The 22,497-nt window shown below is 43.4% G+C and overlaps 1 protein-coding gene across 2 annotated transcripts in view; it reads left to right on the top strand.

Moving 5' to 3' along the window:
- Positions 1 to 22,497, top strand: part of Ppp2r2b (protein phosphatase 2, regulatory subunit B, beta) — a 414,265-nt gene that overhangs the window by 299,311 nt on the left and 92,457 nt on the right. For both annotated transcript variants that reach the window (NM_027531.2, NM_028392.3), the window contains exons 2-3: positions 18,968 to 19,065; positions 22,095 to 22,260. In NM_027531.2, the coding sequence (NP_081807.1) occupies positions 18,968 to 19,065; positions 22,095 to 22,260 (264 nt within the window). The remainder of the gene's footprint in view (positions 1 to 18,967; positions 19,066 to 22,094; positions 22,261 to 22,497) is intronic.

Here is a 22,497-nt window from a genome sequence, read left to right as displayed (position 1 = left end):
GCTGCCGCCCTGCTGCCCTATTGCCAGCTCTGCCGCAGGTGACCTCCTCTCCTTCTTTCAGACCCTCAGGCATCCTTCAGAAGAGCACTACTCACTAGGCACAGTGTGAATGTGCCCGAAAGCATAGTGCACTGATGGCCCTGGAATGGGACCTACTGAAGCCTCCAGTGAACCATGTCTAGACAGGGACAGCCCTGAAGTGGGGAGCAGAGAGAGGCTCTCAAGTTAGGAGGCAGGTGCTGCTGAGAACTAGCTGGATAGCTGTGGGCAAGTCCATCAATTCCAGGCGCCTTTGATCTCTGTAAAATGGAGGCGACAAAAATGACATCTACCCTATGTGTGGGAACTGGGGAACAGGTTAGTGCTTGTAAAGTATTAGTACATCGTGTGGTGATGGGGTGTAAGTGTGTGTGTGTGTGTGTGTGTGTGTGTGTGTGTGTGTGTGTGTGTGTGTGTCTTTATCCTTTATTAGTACTGTGGATATTAATTATTGTTTCGCATCCTGCTCGGTCATATCTGTGTGAGGGGAAGAGCAGAGCCTGCCATCCTGCAGGGGCTGTTGCCAAGAGCAGCTGATGAAGAGGTGCACATGGCCCAGGGCCAAGCACACAGCGCTCCCCCACCCCATAAATGTTTGTTGAATGAATGAGAGCAAAGTGCCTCTCTCTAAATGTTTTCTGTAAATGTTTCATCCTAATGATCAGGGGAAGCTTCCATTCAGAAGGAGGTGCCAAGAAAGTTCACAGGGTGGCAGCCTGGGCTTAGACCTGGTGGATTCTGATTATATTGAACAAAATATACTCAGATCAGTCTATTTGTGCCATTGAAGTGGTGCCAATGAGCAGCAAACTGTGCTTTCAAGCTGGAAGACTGCCAGGATCTAGAGTTTCAAGTCAAAGCGAATTCTACCTGTGTCTAGCATCCTCCCTCTCTTTCCACCTTAATATTTGGCACGCTTTTTTACAAAAATCTCTACAAAGGCTTCTGACATCTCAAAAAATCTGGCCCCAGATGTTTGAAAGACTTTTGCAGATAAGGTAATCAATCCATTTGGTGGCCAGATGCTGTCTAAAAATGTTCCTGCTACAGCACGGTGAGTTTCTAAATTCATCAGAAACATAAATTAATTAAATCTAATCAACAGTGGGTGATACAGAAGATTAAATAGTAGAAAACAAATACATTTCCAACTGGGTCACATTAAAAAGAGAGAAAAACAGCTCTACTTTAGAGATAAGGGAAAGGCAAGTTAACCATTGGCTGGACGTTCTCAGTAACACCTTCCGAATCCCAGAATCAGGATAAAGTTATCATTCATCCTAGGTTAACGCTCTACTAGAGTCTCTTGGACTTTTTGTACCCCATGCACTGTTCTTGAGCAGTTTGGGGCTTCCTTCTGCATCAATGCTCTAACAATCTCTGCCTTTTCTTTGTTCTGTAGGGCTTCTAGACAAAGGCCCTGGGATGTGCTATGGGCCATGCATATGAGACAGTCCTTATCATATCCTCTTTGTCAGATGTGGAAATGGGGTGAAACAACCTGTTTTATTTACTCCACGGTAAAGAAGTTACTTGAGTTCAGAGGCCTTGCCTGTCAACACGACCACCACCAATACCAGAATGGCTTCTGGCTCATAGGTGATGAATGAATATCGTTAGATGTATGAACTGTAGATTGAGCCCCTTTGCACAGGACTTCTGAACATCATACCTATATTAGTCCTCAGTGTAAATAAGCCATCAAAGATGAGTCATTTCATAGAGCACATCTTTTCTTCCGCACAACCGTACCTGAGGTATGGCTACTCTCTAAGACCTTGTCTTTGAGGGCTCAGCTCCGGATTATTGTTGTTCAGCATGCTTCTCCTTTGTTCTCTACCCTCTCAGCCTAGACGGAACTGAAGAAAAGTCTAGGTGAGCTAAGAGTGAGTTTCTGGGGTCAATGCCTGGTGAGCCTTTGACTGTGATTCACTGTTTCCTTGTTTGACACACTTCCACTAGCTGGTGCAGATGAATGACCAAAGGCAGTGGGGACCAAGGAATTGTAGAGAAGCCAATTTGCAAAGGATGCTGGGGAAGCCAAGACCCTCAGATACTGAATCAGAGTCAGGTAGAGTTCAGAAACCAAGTAGTGTGAAAGATGTGTGCAGGTATGTCAAGAAAGCCCAGGTGTCAATAGGCACTGACAAACAATCTGTTGCTGCGAGTTCACTAAGAATGGGTGGTTGGCATGGCCACTTCCTAGGGAGGTCATCTGAGGTTCTTTGAACCTTGCCTGCAGAAACTCTGACTGTTTCCTCAACCCTTGACTTCATCTGCATCACCACCTAGTAACATTTGGGAGTATCATACAGCATTTGGCAGTCAACTTCCTGTAATAAATTCAACAACAGCAAAAAAAAAAAAAAAAAAAAAAAAGAACGGGTAGGAGACTCTGTAAATTCAGGATCCAGAGGTCTTTTATATAGGGAGCTGTATATAGGATCAGTGTGGGATTGAGAGCCCAATGCTGCCTGTTGTAGTGGTGGTGGTTGTTGTTATTGTTGTTAAAGAAAATAACAATCTAGCCAGCTGTGGTGGTGCATTCCTGTAAGCCCAACACTTGAGAAGCAAGTTCAATGTCACTCTGGGCTACAGAGTAAGTCTCAAAGCAAACATGGTTGGAGAGATGAGAAGGGAGAGGAGAGGAAAGGAGAGAGAGTAATATCTGGAGTTTTACAAATAAAACTTGGTCATTTTTAAATGTTGACAACCTGTTTAAAAATTTAGAGACTGTGTGAGCTGGCTCTGCAATTCTGCAATGTTATTGAATAAAGCAATAAAATAACTGGTGATGAGATTTGCCCTATCTACTCAAAGTGGCTTTGGTAGTCCTACTATGTGGAGCCTTGCACTGCCTTTTCTGAGTCCTAGGAAGGGATGCACTAGGAAAAGTATCAAGACATGGTCACAGTTACTGAGAGCCTGCAGCATGTCCCTCTCTGCTCCTTACTCCCCTCCCCCCTCATCAGACCCCACTAAAGGAGCCCTACTACTAACCTCATTCTTCATATTTTAAAGACAATGATGTTCAGAGACCTCAAGCCACTTTCCTAAAGACATATCACTTACAAATGGAAGAGCTAAGTTGTATCTTTCCGACAACATCTAAAGCCATCCTGTTAACTGCTCACCGTGTCACTTCTAGAGAAGAGGTGGCAAATGCTGTGACCCTGCAGGACAGTTCCTGTCCTTGGCTGTAGGGACCCCCAATCATAAAATTATTTTGCCGCTATTTCATAAGTGTAATTTTTGCTACTGTTATTAATCCTACTGTAAATATCTGATAGGCAAGATATGTGATGTACGGCTGACCCCCATGTGGGGGTTGCTCCTGACAGGCTGAGAACTGTTGCTCTAAGTAAAGTGTTATTCTGACATCAGTGTTTATATGTGACTCGTACCACTCCAAGTGCTTTCTATACATGTGTACATACACACACACACACACACACACACACACACACACCATGCACATGCACTAGGTGACAGTCTCTCTGTCTTATAGACTCTCCAGCAGGTAAACACTGAAGCTATCATTTAAACTGGGCATGGTTGATGCCTCTAGCTAGCTGCCCTTTCTGCCATTATTGATTCACTGACAGCTGTCCCTCGGCTAGCCTTCACTATGTCATCCTGCTAACTCCAGGCGCATGGGGTGAACACCAGCAGGTCTCTGAAGCTGGCTCCTCCACTACTAATAAACTGAGTAATCTATAAATTCCTTCTCCACCAGATGTTGTTTTCTTGAAGGAGGGCACCTGATCAGACTTTCTTGGCATAGAAAGATCTCTCCCACCCAGCCTCTGGTGTTCTAATGTCTTTCTTCCTGAATGAGTGGAGACTGTCTTGGACAAGCTCTAGAACTGAAATATCCCAAGAGTGAGTGTGCACCTCACAACGAGTTCACATAGCTAAGTGTACCTCATTGAAGAGAATGAGGTACATGTAAAATTGTGATATTTTACATTTTAATAATTCATTGGGTCTGATGTACCTATTGTGTGTGTGCATGTGCGTGTGCATGTGTGTGTGTGTTCCTGTTTGTGTGCAGTATTAGAAGACCTGAGCCTAGGACACCAGGTAACAAGTATCATTGAGATTAACGAGTAGCCCAAGAATCAATGCTTCCAGTGAACATTGATTTTATCTCTGCTACTTGTGAGACATTAAGCTGGGCAAGGAATATCCGTGGTGAAATGTCAGCTATGATCTCTTCCCTGGTTGACTACACAGTCTACAGGGCAGATAGTAACAACACCAATACAAATATAAATCGCTGGATCCCAGGAAAAGCATGGGGTTCTTGTGAAGGGCCATGCAGAGTAGCTTTGAAAGGTGCTGTCAGAAATGGCTGCTCTCAGGAGGGGCAATTTAAGTATGAACTTTCAAAACTGAAGAGATGCTAACAAAGGAAGGGGGTACTCTAGGCAGAAGGAAGGAAGCATATTTGAACACCCCAAAGTGGAGGGAGACAAAGTGTCTTTATGGGTCCTGCAGCCAAGTGCAAGACCAGAATAGAGTGAGGAGAGGTATCGAAAGGCCATGTAATTCCACAACATTGCCACACCATTAAATGACCAAAGGTTTATGGAAGTCCAGGGCTTCCATAGAATGGGGTCTAGTACATTCTACTACTAGTTTCCATTCTGTTGAAGAAGCAAGAGTTGTACTTGAGATCATAGCCAGTACTGGAGTACCTTTAGTGCTTAATGCTTTGATCCTTTCTGTTGCCAGGTTAGACACTGACATTTTATTTCTTCCCAAGAACTTTCAGAACATAATCAATACATCATAGTCATGGTTAAGAAACTAACTGGAGCATGGGAATGTAGGAATTTTGCCGCCTCATTTCTTAACAGTCAGATTCTCTGAGCCCTTTGCCTTCCCATACTCTCCAAAGGCCAAGACTTAGGTTGGAGGAATCCATAGATGAAAAATTCCCTAAAAACAGATAACTTGGGAAAATGGAAACTTGGTGTAATTTCCATTCCCTACCCATTTACTGTGTTTGAGGTACTGCTTCTGGAAAATAATTACTGCTTGGTTTCTCAAGAACCAGTTTTATTTTAGAAGTATCGAAGACCAGGATGCTACAGCCATGGACATTGGAAATAACAAGCTCTAGGCAAGTAAGCTGGCATATGCATTATACAAACAGCAGTTGTCCCCTGTGAGCATCCTAACCTGCCAGCTGTGAACCAGTGTAATAGCCTAAGCATCAGGAGAGAAGCTAGGGAGATGTCAAAGAAACAGATATGATTCTGTCCTCAGAGAACTCATACCATAGTTAGGGAGATAACATACACCCTTCATAGACTTGAAGCTATCTGTTGGCATTTGTACCATAACCCAATTTAAATGTGCCATACTCAAATAGGAGGATGCCCGCTAGGTTAGCCAACTTTTAAAGGAAACCATTTTTGCTTTATTTCTAGAAGATACTAATTCTCAAATCTTGGGAAAATGAAATGTAGAGAGAGTTGGTCAGCTAAGAGCATGAGTGTCTAGAAGAGGGTGAAGGACTGAACATGACTAAAATATCAGGTGTTGACAAAGATGATATTAGGCTGAGCCCAGACGACACATCCTGCCCCCCCTAATAAGTAAAACATACTGTTCTGGCTCAAAGTGTTTTCTGACAAATCATACATATATGTGCGCATGCGTGCACAGATGCACGTGTGCATGCGCTCACACACATACAGACACACACACACACATTCACACTATGATTAAGAAATTAGGTTTTTGGCAGGCCTGTAAGATGGCTCAGTGAGTAAAAGTGGTGGCCACCAAGCCTGACAACCTGAATTTGATCCCTGTGACCCATGTGATAGAAGGAGACAAACAATTTCTGCAAGTTGTCCTCTGGCCTCCATACTTATGCTACACATGTGTGCCCACACGGATGCACACAAGCATACAAGCACATGCGTGCATTCAAAAGCACAAAACAAATGAATATGCAATTTCAAACAACTTGAAATACATAAAACAATGGACCAGGAAGATGGCTCAGAAAGTAAGGGTACGTGCTAGCAGTCCTGAACACCTGACTTCAGTCCCTAGGTCCCACATGGTAGAAGTAAAGTTGCCATTTTCCCTCTACATACACCCATGGCCATACACATTCACATACATACATACATACATACATACATACATACATACATACATATACATGCATGTGTTCATATACATATGCAATAATCTATAATGATAAAAAGGTGCACTGGCTCTATTCCAGAACTCCAGATGCTAAGGCAGGAGGACTACCCTGAGTTTGAGGCCAGCCTACACTACATAGTGAGTTCCAGGATGGCCCCGATTACAGAATAAAACCATGTTTTGACACAAAAGCAGGTTTGGGAACTACAGTTGGGTTCAAATCTCAGCTAGTCATTAATCTCCCAAACTGGGACAAGTTATTCGACCCATCTGGGCTACCATTTCTCTAGCTGAACAATGGAGAAAGATCTTAAGGTCAAGGAATTGTTGTGTTAATTAAATGACGTAACATAAAACCCAAAGCACAGCCTCTGTATTCACTGGATGAGGTTGGAAACAGACCTTGGAGGAGGGGTACCCACAGGGGGTCTAGTTCTGTGCCTGGAATGTAATAAAGCAATTCAGTAAATGACATTTCCAGAGAGCAAGTCTGCCTTTCTAATCTGCAATAGTGGCATCTCCCTAAGACTGAATGTGCTTGGAGCTAAGTCAATAGCTCATTAATTTCTGTTAGTCTTCTTCATGACAATAACAGTCCTTCCCCTGTAGACACAGCACAGTAAGTAAGGAGAGTGCAGCCAGAGTTTCTATTAAGGATAGACTTCCTGGAAGACACATACGGAAACTGCTGAACTGTACTTGGCACCATCACCCTGGTCTGGCCGTTGACAAATGTCTTTAAAGCTCACACAGGTCAAGGATGAGTGTGCAGGGGATTCTTTTCACTTCTGACAGACTTGCTTTCATGCCATAGGGAAAGCAAGGGCCACGAACAGGTCAGACTGCCCATGTGGAAGGGATCTCGTGGTAATTGCACGTCACTTCAAAGTGTGCATAGGTGAGCAGCCTTCTGCTTGGCAGGCAGGCTGGTAGCTAAAAGAATAGAGCCCTTTCTGTACCTGGCTTCAAAAGGAAAGGAAGGTGGGAGAGGAGGGAAGGGAGGGTAAGGCAAAAGAACAATGGGGTTTTGGTTTCCTCACAGCTGCATGAGGATCTCTGAATTGCCAAACTGTGAGAGAAACTTAGAACCCTCCAGCTGCCTTCCACTTTGAGTTTAAGTTGGTGAGATATACATATGTCATAAAGTATGCCATTTCAATCCTTTTCAAATGTGGAGTTTGGTGACACTAAGTTCAATGCTAAATGACCCGAGAGTCCCGTTGAGATTTATGTGTAGACAGGGTTTCAATAACTTTTTTTGTTACTATCTGTCTTTTGGCATTGGGTAGAAATGGAGCTTGTACAGATGTTCCTTCGAGTGTTAGTGGTGACAGGTCCTGGGTAAGATGTGTTTCCGCATGAGTTCAGTTCTGTGTTCATATAGCAATTCCACCCTGTTTCTTCATTTCTCCACAGCTGTTGCAACTTTCTCGCTGACATATAAGCTCGCTATTATTTCAGGAATATTATAAATTCCTTTACTATCCCCCTTTCGTTCCTCCCTGCCCTTCTCCCTTCCTGTGCTGCCCTAGGGATAAAACCAAGACCTCATGCATACTAGAGAAGCACACAGCTATGAACTACTGTGTTCATGGAACACACATACATGCTTATTTCTTTGCCGTTGTGTAGAGCACAATCTTTGAAATATTTACTTATAGCTAACATCTCGAATTTCTCTCCATCTGGTCTCTTTTAAATACATTTCTGCAGGTCCACAGAAATTATGCTTGTCCAAGTTAAACGTGACTGTTACAGTCTTACTGCAAAGGTGTGTTCGAGCCTTTTCCCTTGCCTATCAGCAGTACTAGACAACATGACACGCTCCACATGTCACTCGTCAGTCAGGACACCAAGCTTTTCACCAACTTTTTAAAAATGTTTATTCATTTTGTTTTATGTTTGGTGGCATGTATGTATGAGCAGTACATGTGCGCAGTGTTCTTAGCTGCTGAGACATCTCTCCAGCCCCTTTCCTCATCTTCTTGGAATGAATGCCTAAAGGTTCTGTCTTTTCTTTCAATAAACACTCTCCTTGAGATCTCGTACCATCTTGTGCTTTTAAACGCTGTCTGAATGCTAATGATCTCAGAATCCCTGAACTCCAGACCCTATTTCCAGCAGCCCACACAGCAGCTCGATTTAGAAACTCTCACATTTCCTATGCATGGAATTGAACATCTGCTCATCTTGCAGTAGCCTGCTTCACCCTTAAAATTCAAACCTCCAGTATGACAACTCTAAGGGCAAAGACTATGAAAACATTCCTGATTGTCAGTTATCCTCAGCATGAATGCAGAACGTGGCTTCTCTCTGATTCCACAGCAGCTGCCTTGACCAGAGAGCCTCCCCCTTTCCCCTGGGTTATATATTCCATTCTCTACGGCACCCCTCCATACACAGCCTCACAGCCTCAAACTGATGAGCATAAAAATCGACTGTTCCTTTATTGACTATTTCCCAACAGCCTTCCATTTTACTGTATAGTAAAATGTATATGACAAAATAGAGTTTTTAAGTTTTTAATTAAAATGATTGGATCATTCCCCCTTCTTTTTCTTTATTGCAGCCCCTTCTCTGCACTATCCCTTGAACTCTTCTCATTCCCCTTCATTCCCTCTCAAATTGATGACCACTCTTTCATTATAATTGTTACATACACACATTATATATGCATAAACATATAAATACAACCTGCCGTGCCTATTTGGTATTGCTTGTGTGTATGTAACAGTGCTGACCAGTTGCTATTAGATAACCCATCAGGGAGCTCACCCCTGGGAAATACTAATGCTCCCTCCCTCAGCATCAGATAGTTGCCTGTAGTTCTTTGTCTAAGGGTGGGACCCCATTAAAATTTTGTTTTAACCACTTTTAAACATGCCATTTGGTGGCCTCCGTGTATATTGTACTGTTCTGGCCGTTTCACTCAATCCAAGCCAAAGTGCTTGCTGTGTTGTGCAAGATCTTGGCACGATCTGACTTCTCATTGTTCCTCCTTCATTTTCTCCTTCTTTGCCCTGAAGTGGTTGCCCTTATGCTTTGACATATGCATGTTCCTTCTTAGGATCTCTCCCTGGCCCCTCAATCTGGAAACCCTCCTTGCCCACTTTCAGCTACCTCTTGAGGTCTGTGATGCTTCCTTGTCTGAGTTCCAGCCTCTCTCCAATCCCAACACTGTTCATCTCTGCTACTCTCCCATTTGATCCTCACAGAACACAATATAAAATATTATTTGTTGTGTCTATTGGCTGTTGTCTTTTCCCCACAACTAGAACATGAGCTCTATGTGGACAGATTATTTTATTTTATTTTATTTTATTTTATTTCATTTCATTTTAAACTGACTTATCTCAATGCCTGAAAGAGTACTTGACACAGACTTCTGCATTTAAAAATCTATTGGATGGATAGATGGATGGCAAATTGATGGATGGATTAATGAATGAATGTATTAAAATTGATTCCTTATTGATTTTTCTGTTTAATATTTTCCACTAATATATAATCTGTGTGAGTTGCATTTGACTTTTTGGAAACTGAAATATGAAGTGTTTTCAAAGTTTCTAGTTGTGAATGGAGAGAGAAAAGCAAGAGATGTCTATGACAGTGTCTTTCCTTATGAATGTTCATTAAAGGTTGGGTCCCATTGGTGTGAAATTGGCACTATTTATTCTGTCTTCCTATTTACTCTGTGTGTCTGGTCTGCTTTTAAGGTTGAAAAAATGTTAACTGAAATAGAATAATATTTTTAGCATAGTCTTCAAAACACTTCAATTTCTGGTCAGGAACAAAGACATCAAAATTTCAACTAATCTGTCAAAATGTTGTTGGCCTAGTTGACCATTTAAAAACCACCTTACCTCAATGTCATATAAATTAGCAGCTACTGCACCTTTATGTTGCCATAGAAACTTCATGTTCAGGGGAGGAAACGCCAATTCATTTCTTATTATTTTCATTCATTCCTTGGGTCCATATATAATTTAAGAAGGAATGTAGTGGGCCTAATGTTCAATTGCCCTTACTGTATACAATAGAAATCTCTTGAATGCAAGGATATAACAGGTGTATGTGTCACTTCAATCTGTAGCCGCAACTTCTTACTGCTTTTTTTAGTGAAAATTGGGATTCTTAGTCTATGGTCTAAAATCCTCTATTACTAGCATCTTAGAACAACCTCTCCCCCCACCTACAGTGTGTATGTGTGAGCATGTGTGTGTGTCTGTGTGTGTGTCTGTGTGTGTGTGTGTGTGTGTGAGAGAGAGAGAGAGAGAGAGAGAGAGAGAGATGTTCTGAGACACAGTCTCTCACTAAATCTAGACCTCGCCTATTGGGTAGAATGGCTGGAGAGCAAGCTCTGGAGACCCACCTGTCTCTGTCCCCGCCCACAGCCTAGCACTGAGGTTAAAGGAGCACACATGGGGGCTAGGAATCCAAACTCAGAACTTCATGTCTCTGTGGTATGCACTTTACCAAAAAAAAGCTGTCTCCACAGCCTCTCTCCAACAACTTTTTCCTAGGTCTCAATCTACCGTGACTTCTCAGTGCTCTAAATGGAATAGTCCCAAATTCAAGGACCACCTGTGCTTTGGGAATATTTTTAGTATATCCCTATTGCTCTCGTTCCATGGCATGCAAATAATACATCGTCCTTAATCAGAATCTTTTCATATCACATCCATAAGCTCAGAATTCACAGCCTGTCTTATCATTACCTCCCTGCTCTCAAAGGTCACTCTACCTTGGTCCCCTTTCTTCCATAACTGTGTGTTTTCTCTGCCTATGACTCACAGGACCCTGTTCTTCACAGACCCATCTACCTGGTTCTATAGTCACCATTCATTGTTCCAAGTAAGAGCTCTCAGGGAACTACACACCTTAAGAAAATTCTTTGTGCATCCATCCAGTGTTTCTTTGTTACTTTGCTTGGAGTCTTTTTTATTTTTTTATTTTTTATTTTGGTCTCTTTGTGACAGTCTTCTTCAATATTGGCTCTCCCTTCACAATCCACCAAAGAACAGAACATTGAGGGGCATCTGTCCTATGCTGAGACGTTCAACTAGGCACTAAGGGTTCCTTGTGGAGTTTATAGTTTAGTGCATGGGAGAGCCATTCAAATGATCCCAATACCACTGCAATAAGTGCTAATGATGAGAGATGATAGCTGATGAAGAGGAAGTAAGGGGGGCAATGAGGCTGCAAATTAAAGAGAGCTGGCCTGGCCTTGGGAGAAGTCACACTGTTTCCCTGGAAAAGTGATATTTGAGCCAACTCTCAAATAGGGGTTTTTTAACTTCCATGGAATGGACATCTTGTCTTACTGACTTCAGAGCATCTGGCACACCACAATTTCTGACTGAAAATGTGCCAATCAGATGTCATTATAAGTGTGTTTGGATGGCACAACACCTAACAAGGAACTACCTACCATTCTTTCTCTCTTTCTTTGACCTGAAGCTCCAACAGCGTCAGCTACAAATGTCCTGCCTTGTTTGGATGATCTGATGACGCCCTGCATTGTTGATCTGAAAGATGGGCAGGGTTTGCATCACCTGAGTAGTTCATTATCCCTCCATGTTTCAGAAGAGTAGGTGACAGATGGGCGACACCTTGACAGCAGATTCTACCTTTCCCTATACAGGCTCTCGGGCAAGTCTGGACAGCTATCACTTTCCCGTTGCGTTTTTCTGCAATTTAGAGACTTGTCATTGTGAAGACCCACTACCCTGTGGGGAAGTATCATTCCATCTGTAGGGAATCCTCGTCTTCCATCAGCCCACACGTGCCTGTGTTACCTCACTCGCTGGATATCTGGTCATCCCAGAAAGCTGTGTGCCTTCTAATGGGAACAAAACAGTGCTCATGGCTTGCCTCCTCCCACCATCTGGATTTTCACAGCTCAGCAAGCACAATGACCCTCCCTGCATGCAAGCAGAGAAAGCAAAACTCCTGAGAAGGGTGTGGTTCTCTTGGAAGGCGCAATTTTATAATGGATGCTATGTGTAGACTGGAATAGGCATTCTCTCACAGGAAACTGCTTTCATATTTGTGTGGTTGAAAAGTAATGCACACCTCCATAACGTGTGGAAAAGGGGACACAAGGGACTCCATATTGCTAATTAAGCAAGTGGAAAGGAAAACTGTGATAGAGATAAATCTGTGCACATGAGAGCGGGAAGAAGGCGATTTAGGGGCAAGGAGGGAGCCATGTTTGTCCAGTTCAGCATGCATTAATGGTCTGGCCCTGTGCAAAGTACTGGGAGGAAGCCACAGACAGAGCAGCATGCTTAAGGGCTTTAGGGCCGGGATACAGTCACATCCAGGTTTTTTCTTCAGCCCTACAAAAAGAAGCCAACAAGAATAGTTTTAGATTCAAATAATAGGGAAGTCATTCTACTAGCATGGGTACAAGTTCAGACATAGATGTCCTAAGGAAGGTCTTAGCTGACCACTTGTCATTAAAAATATTGTCCTGTTTCCCTAGCTGTCACCAGGGTTTGTTGGTGTTTTTGTCACCAACAAAGTCCTCCTTTGTTATCCCACATCACATTATAGATGCCACCCACATAGAGATGAACATATGTAATCACAAGAAGGCAAAACACTTATATCACAAGAACGTATAAGTGAAACCCAAGAGTAAAGCTTTCCCCCAAGGAGGCTGGAGAAATGGTTCAGCCATTAAGAATGTGTACTGCTCTTGAAAAAGACCAAAGTTTACCTCCCAGCATCGATATTGGGCAGCTCACAGTCACCTATAATTCTATCCCCATGGGAATCTGATGTCTCTGACTTCTGTGGGCATCTGAACTCACATGCATATACTCACATACAGATACACACACACACACACACACACACACACACACACATACACACATGCACACATGCACATATGTACTCACATATGATTAAATAGTAAAAATAAATTTAAAAAACAACCTTCCATCAGAATCTTCAGTCCTTCCTTGCAGTTCTTCTACCCCATAAACACTTCTCTTTATCTCATTGGTCAGGTCTCGGTGACCTGACTACAAACAGGGATGGGAAATATCCAGACTTCCCAGCCTCTACAGTTGGACTGTAGAAAGCTGGCGAGGAAGAAGCACTGTGTAAGGGTAACCCAGCAAGAATCCCTGCAATTGCACACTGCCTGCCATTGTTAAGCTTGGAGGACAAGAGCAGACTGTCAGTTAATTCTACCGTTTGCCACACTGTTAATTAACTACCAAGGTATTTGGGATATGATCCTAAGGAAATAGAACTGTGGAACACTTCTACTTGTAGTTTCCTGTGAAAGGAACTCTAGCATCAAATTGAAGTTAAAACCAGTGTGGACACAATTCATGATGCTCTAACTAGAGCAAAGTGATTCAGCTTCCCAAGACACTGTTAATGAAACAGAAATCAAGTCTAGGTTAGATGAGAAATGTAGAGCAGAAAAAGCAAGAAGGTAGCTTGTATCTTGCCTCTTGATGGGCCATAACCACATTTGTGCACCTCCCTCTAGTGTGTTAATGGAAAGTGTGTTCTAATGTACTATTTTAATTAGCAAAGCTTATCCTCACCCCCCCCCAAAAAGAATGACCTGAAAACATGGGTACTAACTTAAGACTGAGAACCAAGACCAGGAAAGGAGATCACAATTTCACAGAGACATGAGTAACTGATTTCCATGGAAAGTCCAAGAATTTCCTATTTTTTAATGGTCTACAAGGCCAATGCCAGTCTAACTAGAGATCCTTATGAGAGATAGCAGGGGTGCATGTGCCTAGTCTCCAGATGTCCCTGCTACTAATGAATCAAGACACTTCACCTATAAAGATGCTCCCAATTCTTTTTCTATGCAAACCTAGCTAGTTACTGCCACAATTTCACCACTGTGATATACTGTGAGGTGTATTTTCCATTCTTTTCAACATTCTTGTCCTAAGCAGAGATACAAAAACAACCTTGAGCTGACTCGGTCGTCAGGGGAAATGCCCAGGCTTGAGTGGACAGAGCTGAAAAGCTGATACAGTAGGGAAGATAGCTCACTATCCTAGGAATGTGGTTTAGATGAAAGATAAGGCTTGGCTGCCTTACCCATTCATTTCCATCACTGTGATTGATATTCGGAGGGAGTACCAAATGACCTGGTCAGTATCATCTCTCTATCAGTGGATGCTGGGACTCTGAATCTAAGCTGCATTGTCCTTGGTTGGAAATGCCATCCAGTCTATATGTCACCTAATCACACACGCATCTCCTTTGACCAGGTATTCCGACCCGACTGCAGCCTGGTGTGACACTGTGGAACACTAGGTCGCAATCTCAGGACTCCCTCTGTTTCCTTCAGCCTCCCATCTTGTGAATACAAGTGCCAAGTCAATAACCATTGTTCACGGAAAAGGAGACCCGAGGTAGTAAATTACTAGTGCGAAACTTTTGTAAGACGCAGAGATTGATTCTTAAAAGGAAAAAGTCTTCACAGTGGCAAATTGAGCTAGAAACAGGGTTAGCAGGCCACTGTATTGTGGAAATTAAATCACCACAGACAGAGATCTCGGCCAATCTCAATCCACACACAGTTTCCTTTAGAAACCCTATAACCACATTTGACTCTGGTCACTGTTTGGGGCTTTTGTTTTTTCCAGCAGTGTGTGCTTTATCTCCACCCATATAGAAACTGGAGGGAGAATGCTCAAGGATTTATTTTCTTACTTGGCAGCACAATTAGATAGAAATGAAATTTAATGCAATATTGAGTTGTCTTAGAAACTTATCTAAAGGTGAAAGTCCCATGGGGAAGAATTGATTTCTGCCAGTCATGTTTTGAGATGAGGTTGCTGTCACTAAGATAGCTAGCTTATGGTCATGCCTAGTTCCTCCTCCTTCTAGGCTCACAGAAGTTCTCCTGTCTTGAGCAGCAATGGGTCTGCTCTGTTACCAGCATGTTTCAGACACAAGAGAATGGGCATCTGTGGTCTTGGTACGTTGAAATTGGAATTCAGAGGTGATTCATGAGTTTTCTATTAATTATTAAGCAGTCATAGATGGAGATAAGTAGAGATGGATGGGAGGGTGAAGTCTTCCAGCTATGCCTAGCTGCTTTGCGGTGATAAATGAGTCAGGAAGCAGGAAAGTTCAGGACAGACATTGACTGAACTGCAGCAACTGCAGCAACGCCTATACAGCTGCCTGGTGAGCTTAAAATAAATATGAAGTCTTGGCAACAGGACAGAGGAATTACACACTCTGCCATGTGGGTCACCCCATTCAGGTCACCCTATCCGGGTCACCCTTTCTCTTGCTAGGCTCTCAAGGAAGACAGAGCCCTGAACAACGGGGGTAACTGCAAGACAATTGAAACAGATTTTAGGGTCTAGGACAATACCTTATATTCCATGATGGAAGGTTCTAGTGGTGTTGGCTGGGGTTGTGTGATCTAAACTTGGATCCCACCCTATTTTCAGCTGTGTAGATTTTAAAGAGAGCATTTCAGAGTTTTGGTAGAACCATGTGTTTGTCTCTGGGAGAGCAGTTTCTGCTTTGCTCACAGTGGCTTTTTCTTGACAAGTGAACCAGGGCTGTCTGAAGAACTACTTAACTCTTTATTTTGATACCCAGCTTCACCCAAAGGAAAAAGCTCACCTTTATCTCTCAGTAGAGAGGCTCCACAGCCCACTGTCTAGAGTTTGTGTGTTAATGTTGCTGCCCAAGGCAAGAGCATGAACTGTACAGAAATAGAACCTTAACACTCAGCCCCAGTGAGCTGGGCCTGCCACCACACACCTGTAATCCCAGCACCCCAGAGGCTCAGGCAGAAAGATCACAAGTTTGAATTCAGCCTAAATCCCACTTCAAGGCAAGCCTGAACTACATGTGGCCTGCCTTAGACAAAACCAAACCAGACCAAACCAAACAAGAAAAAAAAAAAAAAAAACACAAAGATGATGTGAAGTTGGCAATTTTTGTTCCAAACCAGATCTTTCCACCACCTTCTCATTGCTAATATGTCCTCTATTTCTCTATCTCTGTCTCTGTCTCTATCTCTCTCTCTATTTCCCTCCCTCCTCCACCCCTGTGTCTCCATGGGTCTCTTTGTCTCTCTGTCTCTCTCTTTTTGTCTCTCTCTGACTGTCTCTGTCTGTCTGTCTGTGTGCGTGTGTGTGTGTCTGTGTGTTTGTGTGTGTGTGTGTGTGTGTCTGTGTCTGTGTGTCTGTGTGTCTGTGTGTCTGTGTGTCTGTGTGTCTGTGTGTCTGTGTGTAATGTTAGCGTTTGAGCAATTTGAGCAGTGAGCCATGATTCATTCCTTAGTACTTGACAGAAGCTAGAAAGTGAAAAGAGACAGCCAAGTCCACCTTGGACTCTAGGCAGGTCAGAAAGCTATTTCTGTACCCACTGAAAGGCCAGAATCAGTAGAGATGTCAGCAGCGCATGCTAACCTCAGTCTGTCTCAGAGAGGGCATTCTAAGGCAACGACAGACAGTTGACAGCTGACTTCTTCTCCCCGCAAAGCTGTTAAAATACACAAGCCTTAAGAAAGACCAGTGATTAGATGCTTTCTGTGAAATAGCAAGTTCTCCAGCCATGCTGGGCCTTGCTATACCTTGGTTCATGGGTGCCAGCTATGTGAATTGGCCTTCCAAAGGTATATCAAGTGCTTAGCAACCACACAGCTTATTCTGTGCTTCATTTCCTGAGAAGATGGAATTGATTTCCAGTTTAGATCAATAAGGAATGAAGTCGCCTTATCTAAGTGAAGATGATTATAAGCCAGAAATCATAAACACTTGACCCACAGACCATATGCAACCCACTGACAAGATTTGTGTTGGGAAGGGGATATGCCTGGGTGGGCACCAAGTTTGTGTGAGAGTGCAGCACATTCCTTCAAGCGTGTGTCTGCAGAGATCAAAGGTTGTCATTCCCTGTTTTCCTCCATTTCTTTCTTTTTCAAAAATATACATTAAAATTATTTTAATAATTTCATACATGTGTACAATGTATTTCAATCATACACACCCTTTCTACCCTCATTTATCCTCTCCCATTCATCCTGAACCCGTCTTCTTCCTTGTTTTTTTTGAGACATTGTCTCTCGCTGAACCTAAGGCTCACCAATTAGCTAGACTAACTGAGCAGTAAGGCCCCAGAATCTTCCTGTCTCTAACTCCTAGCCCCAGGGTTAGAGAGGGGCACTGCCATACTCAGCTGAATATGAGTGCTGAGAACCCAGGCTTGGGTTCTTATGATTGCACAGTAAGGGCTTTACCCACCAAGCCTTCCCCTCAGCCTGCGATCAAGATTTTATACCTGTAATCCCAGATCTCAGCAAATAAAGGCAGAAAGATGCCTCATTAAGGGGGAGATGCCGAAGACTGTTGTGTGTTGAAAAGAAAACATTATCGTCATATAGAATTGAAATGTTTGTGTTAAGCTCTAGACATCTGGGTGTTAATTCCTCAAAGACTGAGGACAACAGATAGCGCGTGTGCCGAGCTATACTTGCTCCTTAAGACAGACCACTGTATCATGTTCCCTCCTTGCCCTGGAGTGTTTGAACTGACTCTTGATAAGGAGTAAAGATTGGACTCTCATTAAGTGTTGAGGGACACTTCAGTTGAGTGAGTGACACATCACAGATGATGAAGGCTTGTGATTTCCTCTCTTTGCTTCCCCACAAGAAGTGAGAAATAAGAATATTTTCAATATCCAGAAAAGACACCTTATGTGTGCTGGAGAATTTTACGCTATCTGTCTAAATAAAGCTGGCATACCAAGAACATCCTAAAATGATGATACACACACAAGATGTAAGACTTGAGTTCATCAGGGATCGCTGTCATGGTTTTCCACCTCACCCTTGCCTTTGCTGTCATAGGTTCAGGCTCCAGCCAGTCCTCAGGCAGATAGCATAGTCACAATCCTTTGCCTCTTAAGTTCTTTTTCCTTTCCTTTCTATTTTATACTCTTTCTTCTTTCTCTCTAAGCTCACTTGCACTCTCCAATTGTTGGAAGATTGGTTGTGGGAGAAATTAATCTCTGGCCCTAATAAATCCAGTCATAGGTAGTTCACCTGTCCTTGGGCCATGGGGTAACTGGCATTTGAAGCTGACTTTCCTTCCAGTTATCTGTGCTCTGGGTCCCTGGTGCCTGCATCTTTCTCCATTGCTCCCTGACCTTGTGCCACTGTCTTTCCAGTACCCAGGCCTGGAAAAGAGTGTGCTCATCAGAGGATGTGTTGGCCTTATGCAAGAGGGGAGAGCCCTAGTGAAGTTGGGGGACTAGTGGGGTTCCCCAGCCACTCCTGTACTCTCTGCTGTGGTTGGCATTGGCATCAGCATCTGCACCCTGGTTCCCTCAATGCTCAGTCCTAAGCCCGACCACCACATTTACTCCTGTCTGGGGGATTTTCTGGGAGTGGAAGAGGGGTCTGTGGTTAATGCAAATGAGCAAAGAAAAACCATTTCCATGATTAAAGAGAAACTCGCTTTCTCTTGCATGAAATCAAAGGGTGTGAACACGCCTTGCCCCTCTGTTCACCTCGGATGTTCCAGGAGCCCACAGGGCGGTGGGGGCACCTAGGAAATTCGCTTTCCCAACTGCTACTTCAAGTGGTACTTAAAATGCAGAACATAAAACCCTGTAAATTCCACTGCACAGCCGGAGCCCTAAGCCCTTAAATGCACAGAAAAGTGTGTCTATTATCTATCCATTCAAAGTAAGTGTGCAGTTACTTAAATTGCTTTTGTCTTCTTCTTCCTTTCAGCTGACATTATCTCTACGGTAGAATTCAACCACACGGGAGAGTTACTAGCGACGGGGGACAAGGGGGGTCGGGTCGTAATATTTCAGCGAGAACAGGAGGTAAGTATCAGCCAATTGGAAATTCTCATTTTCTTCCCCTTTTAAAAGGGCCCCCCCACTGTGCCTTAATCCTCATGTGTCTGTCGCCCTTAACCTTGCCTGCTCACCAACAGTAAAACTGCCAAAAAGTCATTAGCATCCACAGTTCTAAGTTCAAGCTCACAAAAGCCCCTGGAAGGGGGTTCTCCCTGGGCAGGGCCTTATCCTACTACAAATGAACACTGGGAGACAGCAGCTGTTCTCATCTGACCTGCAAAATTCCACAGGTGTGTACAGAGGAGCAAGCTCCAGCTGTTGTCTTGGGATCTATCCTCCAGGTGTTGAAATTCAATCTCCCTTCGTTTCAGGTACTGCCAGAATACATAGGAGAGGAAAAAAGCTTTATTTGACAACAGTTGAAAAGAGGGCATGTTGGGTCAATAGAGAAGGAAGTGTTGCTCAGACTACTAAAGGGCAAAACCCTCCAAAAAGGCTTCCTAGCCCAGCATATGGCACAGGCTGGTGTGTGTCCCTGAAGCTGGATACACTATATAATGCCATGTCTGGTTTATTCCAGAGACTTGGGTTCTTCTAGGAACTCTTTTTCTCTTTCACATTAGTTGAGGATGCTCCCGCTGCTGTGCCTGTTTCTGCTTTTTTTTTCCAGAGTGGAATTATGGCCCGATTTGATTTCCTTTGCCTCCCCTGGCACACTCTAGTCCTTCCTGCAGGGTTGTCTGTATTCTAACAACTCTCCCATCTGCCGCTGCCTGCCTCTGAGATTGACTGGGCACCAGGGAGGCGCGAGGGAGGAAGACTTCACAAGAGACTTCCCGAGCAATTTAATGCCCACTTTGTGCCTCCAAGCCATTTGCATTACACCTCCCCCTCAAAAGAGGATAGCCTCATTTAGGGGTGATATATTTGGTAATTGCACATTATTTGCAATTAATTTCTATAAGGGCGTCATAATCCCTCGGGGTTCTGTGTAAATTCAAGTGCTCAGCATTAAATCAGACACCCAGCCTATTACGCTGGCCCCAGAAACATGGAAACGTAGTTGGCAAGGAAGAACTGAATCGCTCTTCGTGACCTGGAATTTTTCCTGCTTTTTCCAGAGCTGCCTGGTGCTAATTGGTCTGGCACATGCTACCCACACTTGACAGTCTGATTTGGATGGTAGCAAATCAACCCCCTTAGAAATTTATTGTTAAGGTGGACCGGTGCTCCGAGAGAGTGAGCAGGGGAGGAGCAAGGGTGTCAACATCTAACGTCCTTTGAAAACTGATTTTCAAATCTCCAATTTAAAAAAAAAAAATCCAATTAGGTTCACAGCTATGATTAAGGGGAACTGGAGGAGCTATTTAGCATAAATTACCCAAGGCTGTGTGTTACCAGTCATATTCCACCCCACATTTTCTGCTAGCTATTTATAGGTTTCACCTATTTTCATTTACTGGGAGACCTGGGAAGCCTGACTCATTAGGAGCATGATGGGAGACACACCTTCCAAAGCAGTGTGGGTGGGTTCACCGGAACATAAAACTCAGCAAGGATGAGGGTCAGGGAATTCAGTGTTCAGTTTGGGAGACACTTAAGAGGTTCAGATATATACACATGGCCTGGCTGACAAATGCCACGTGACATCTGACATCGTTTGGGGGCAGTGACTCTTCAGGCAATGTGGTCGCTCCCAGACAAACTGCTTGAAAGGACTTAGGTCCTCAGCATCTGCAAACTTCTAGGCTCAGCAGAAGCACCCACTCCTGGGCATGCTGAGATAGGCCTACGGGTGTCCTGCGTCCATCTAAGATCATAGATTTTTAAATTGAACCTTTTCTTTACAATCAAACATTGATTTAAAATATGTTTAATAAGACCCAAATTTTAATTTTTGAACAGATTTTGGAGCCAAATCTCCAGACTTTGAGAAACTGGTTCTAAAATCCATGTAATACCACCTTCCCCCTTGTGTCTTCCTCCTCTTCCCCACTTTCCTCCTCTCTTCAGGCCCTTGGCTTTCTGCTCTGGATCTCATCATTTATTTAGCTCCTGCTGTTTGCTCTTTGCATAATTAGTGCTAGGGGAAAGTCAGAGGTAAAGCCCAACTTCCTCATGATGCAGATGGCGCTCATGTGCAGATGGTCTTCTCATCACTTATGCTGGATAGAAAGGGAGATGGGAGGGACTGTTGCTCCTTATGAGCTGTGTGACCCTGGAAGAGTCACTTATATCTACGAGCCTCTGGGGTCCACCTCCCATCTCTGCCTACCCCTCTGAGATTCCCTGAGCATTGAAAGTTGCCTTTGCAGCTTTCATAGGGACTGATAGAAGTGTTTGTGTGTGTGTGACCTCCACAGAATGGTCGTCTCAGCACTTCCTGAAATGCACAAAGATTTAATAGTAGCTCTTCTATCTGTATTGACCACAAAGTCTTATCCTATTTTAACTTGTTTCCTTCCTTCCTTCCTTCCTTCCTTGCTTGCTTCCTTGCTTCCTTCCTTCCTTGCTTCCTTGCTTCCTTCCTTCCTTTCTCTCTCTCTCTCTCTCTCTCTCTCTCTCTCTCTCTCTCTCTCTCTCTCTCTTTCTTTCTTTCTTTCTTTTTTCCTGTTTTTTTTTTTGAGACTGTTTCTCTCTGTATAGCAGCAGTCCTGACTGTCCTGGAACTCCCTTTGTAGACCAGGCTGGCCTCAAACTCAGAGAGATGAGCCTGCCTCTGCCTCCTGAGTGCTGGGATTAAAGGCGTGCACCACCATACCTGGCAACTTCTGTTTCTATGTACATGTTGTGATATATTCTTTTCGTTAATATAGTTTTAAATATATAACTTACAAACGTGGTGTGTGTGTTTCTGATACTTGTAAACAGAGCGCATGCTTTTGGGACCAGTAAACCAAAGCTGAATCTACGGCTGCAGTGGCTTGGTGTCTCTCTCTGATGCAACCTCCCAGAGGGACCCTAATGGCTTTTCTCAGAGGGAATAAAGAATCCGTGAGTTGGCACTTGCTTTAAGTGGTTTAATATTCTCTGTGTGTTTTACCTTCCTACAGAGTAAAAACCAGGTTCATCGTAGGGGTGAATACAATGTTTACAGCACATTCCAGAGCCATGAACCCGAGTTCGATTACCTGAAAAGTTTAGAAATAGAAGAAAAAATCAATAAGATAAGATGGCTCCCTCAACAAAACGCAGCTTACTTTCTTCTGTCTACCAACGGTATGTGGAGGAGAGTTTTATTTGTTTTGTTTTGTTTTGTTTTTCCCCTATTTGATATTTTCAAAGACAGTCCTGACCTGTAATTTTCCCTTAGCCTCTGTGTTCCTTTGTCCCTTGTGAGAGCTTGTGAAAAACTTAGATTCCCTGTTTGTAAGATGCTTAGCAGAATTCATGGTGCACACAGAATTTGGATTCAGTAAATAGTAGCTATTCAGTTTCTAAATATCGAATTTATGA

The sequence above is a fragment of the Mus musculus genome, chromosome 18, assembly GCF_000001635.26.
Source record: "Mus musculus strain C57BL/6J chromosome 18, GRCm38.p6 C57BL/6J".
Lineage (NCBI taxonomy): Eukaryota > Metazoa > Chordata > Mammalia > Rodentia > Muridae > Mus > Mus musculus.
The sequence above is the reverse complement of the archived record's forward strand: the minus strand, read 5'-3'. Positions and strand labels throughout refer to the sequence as shown.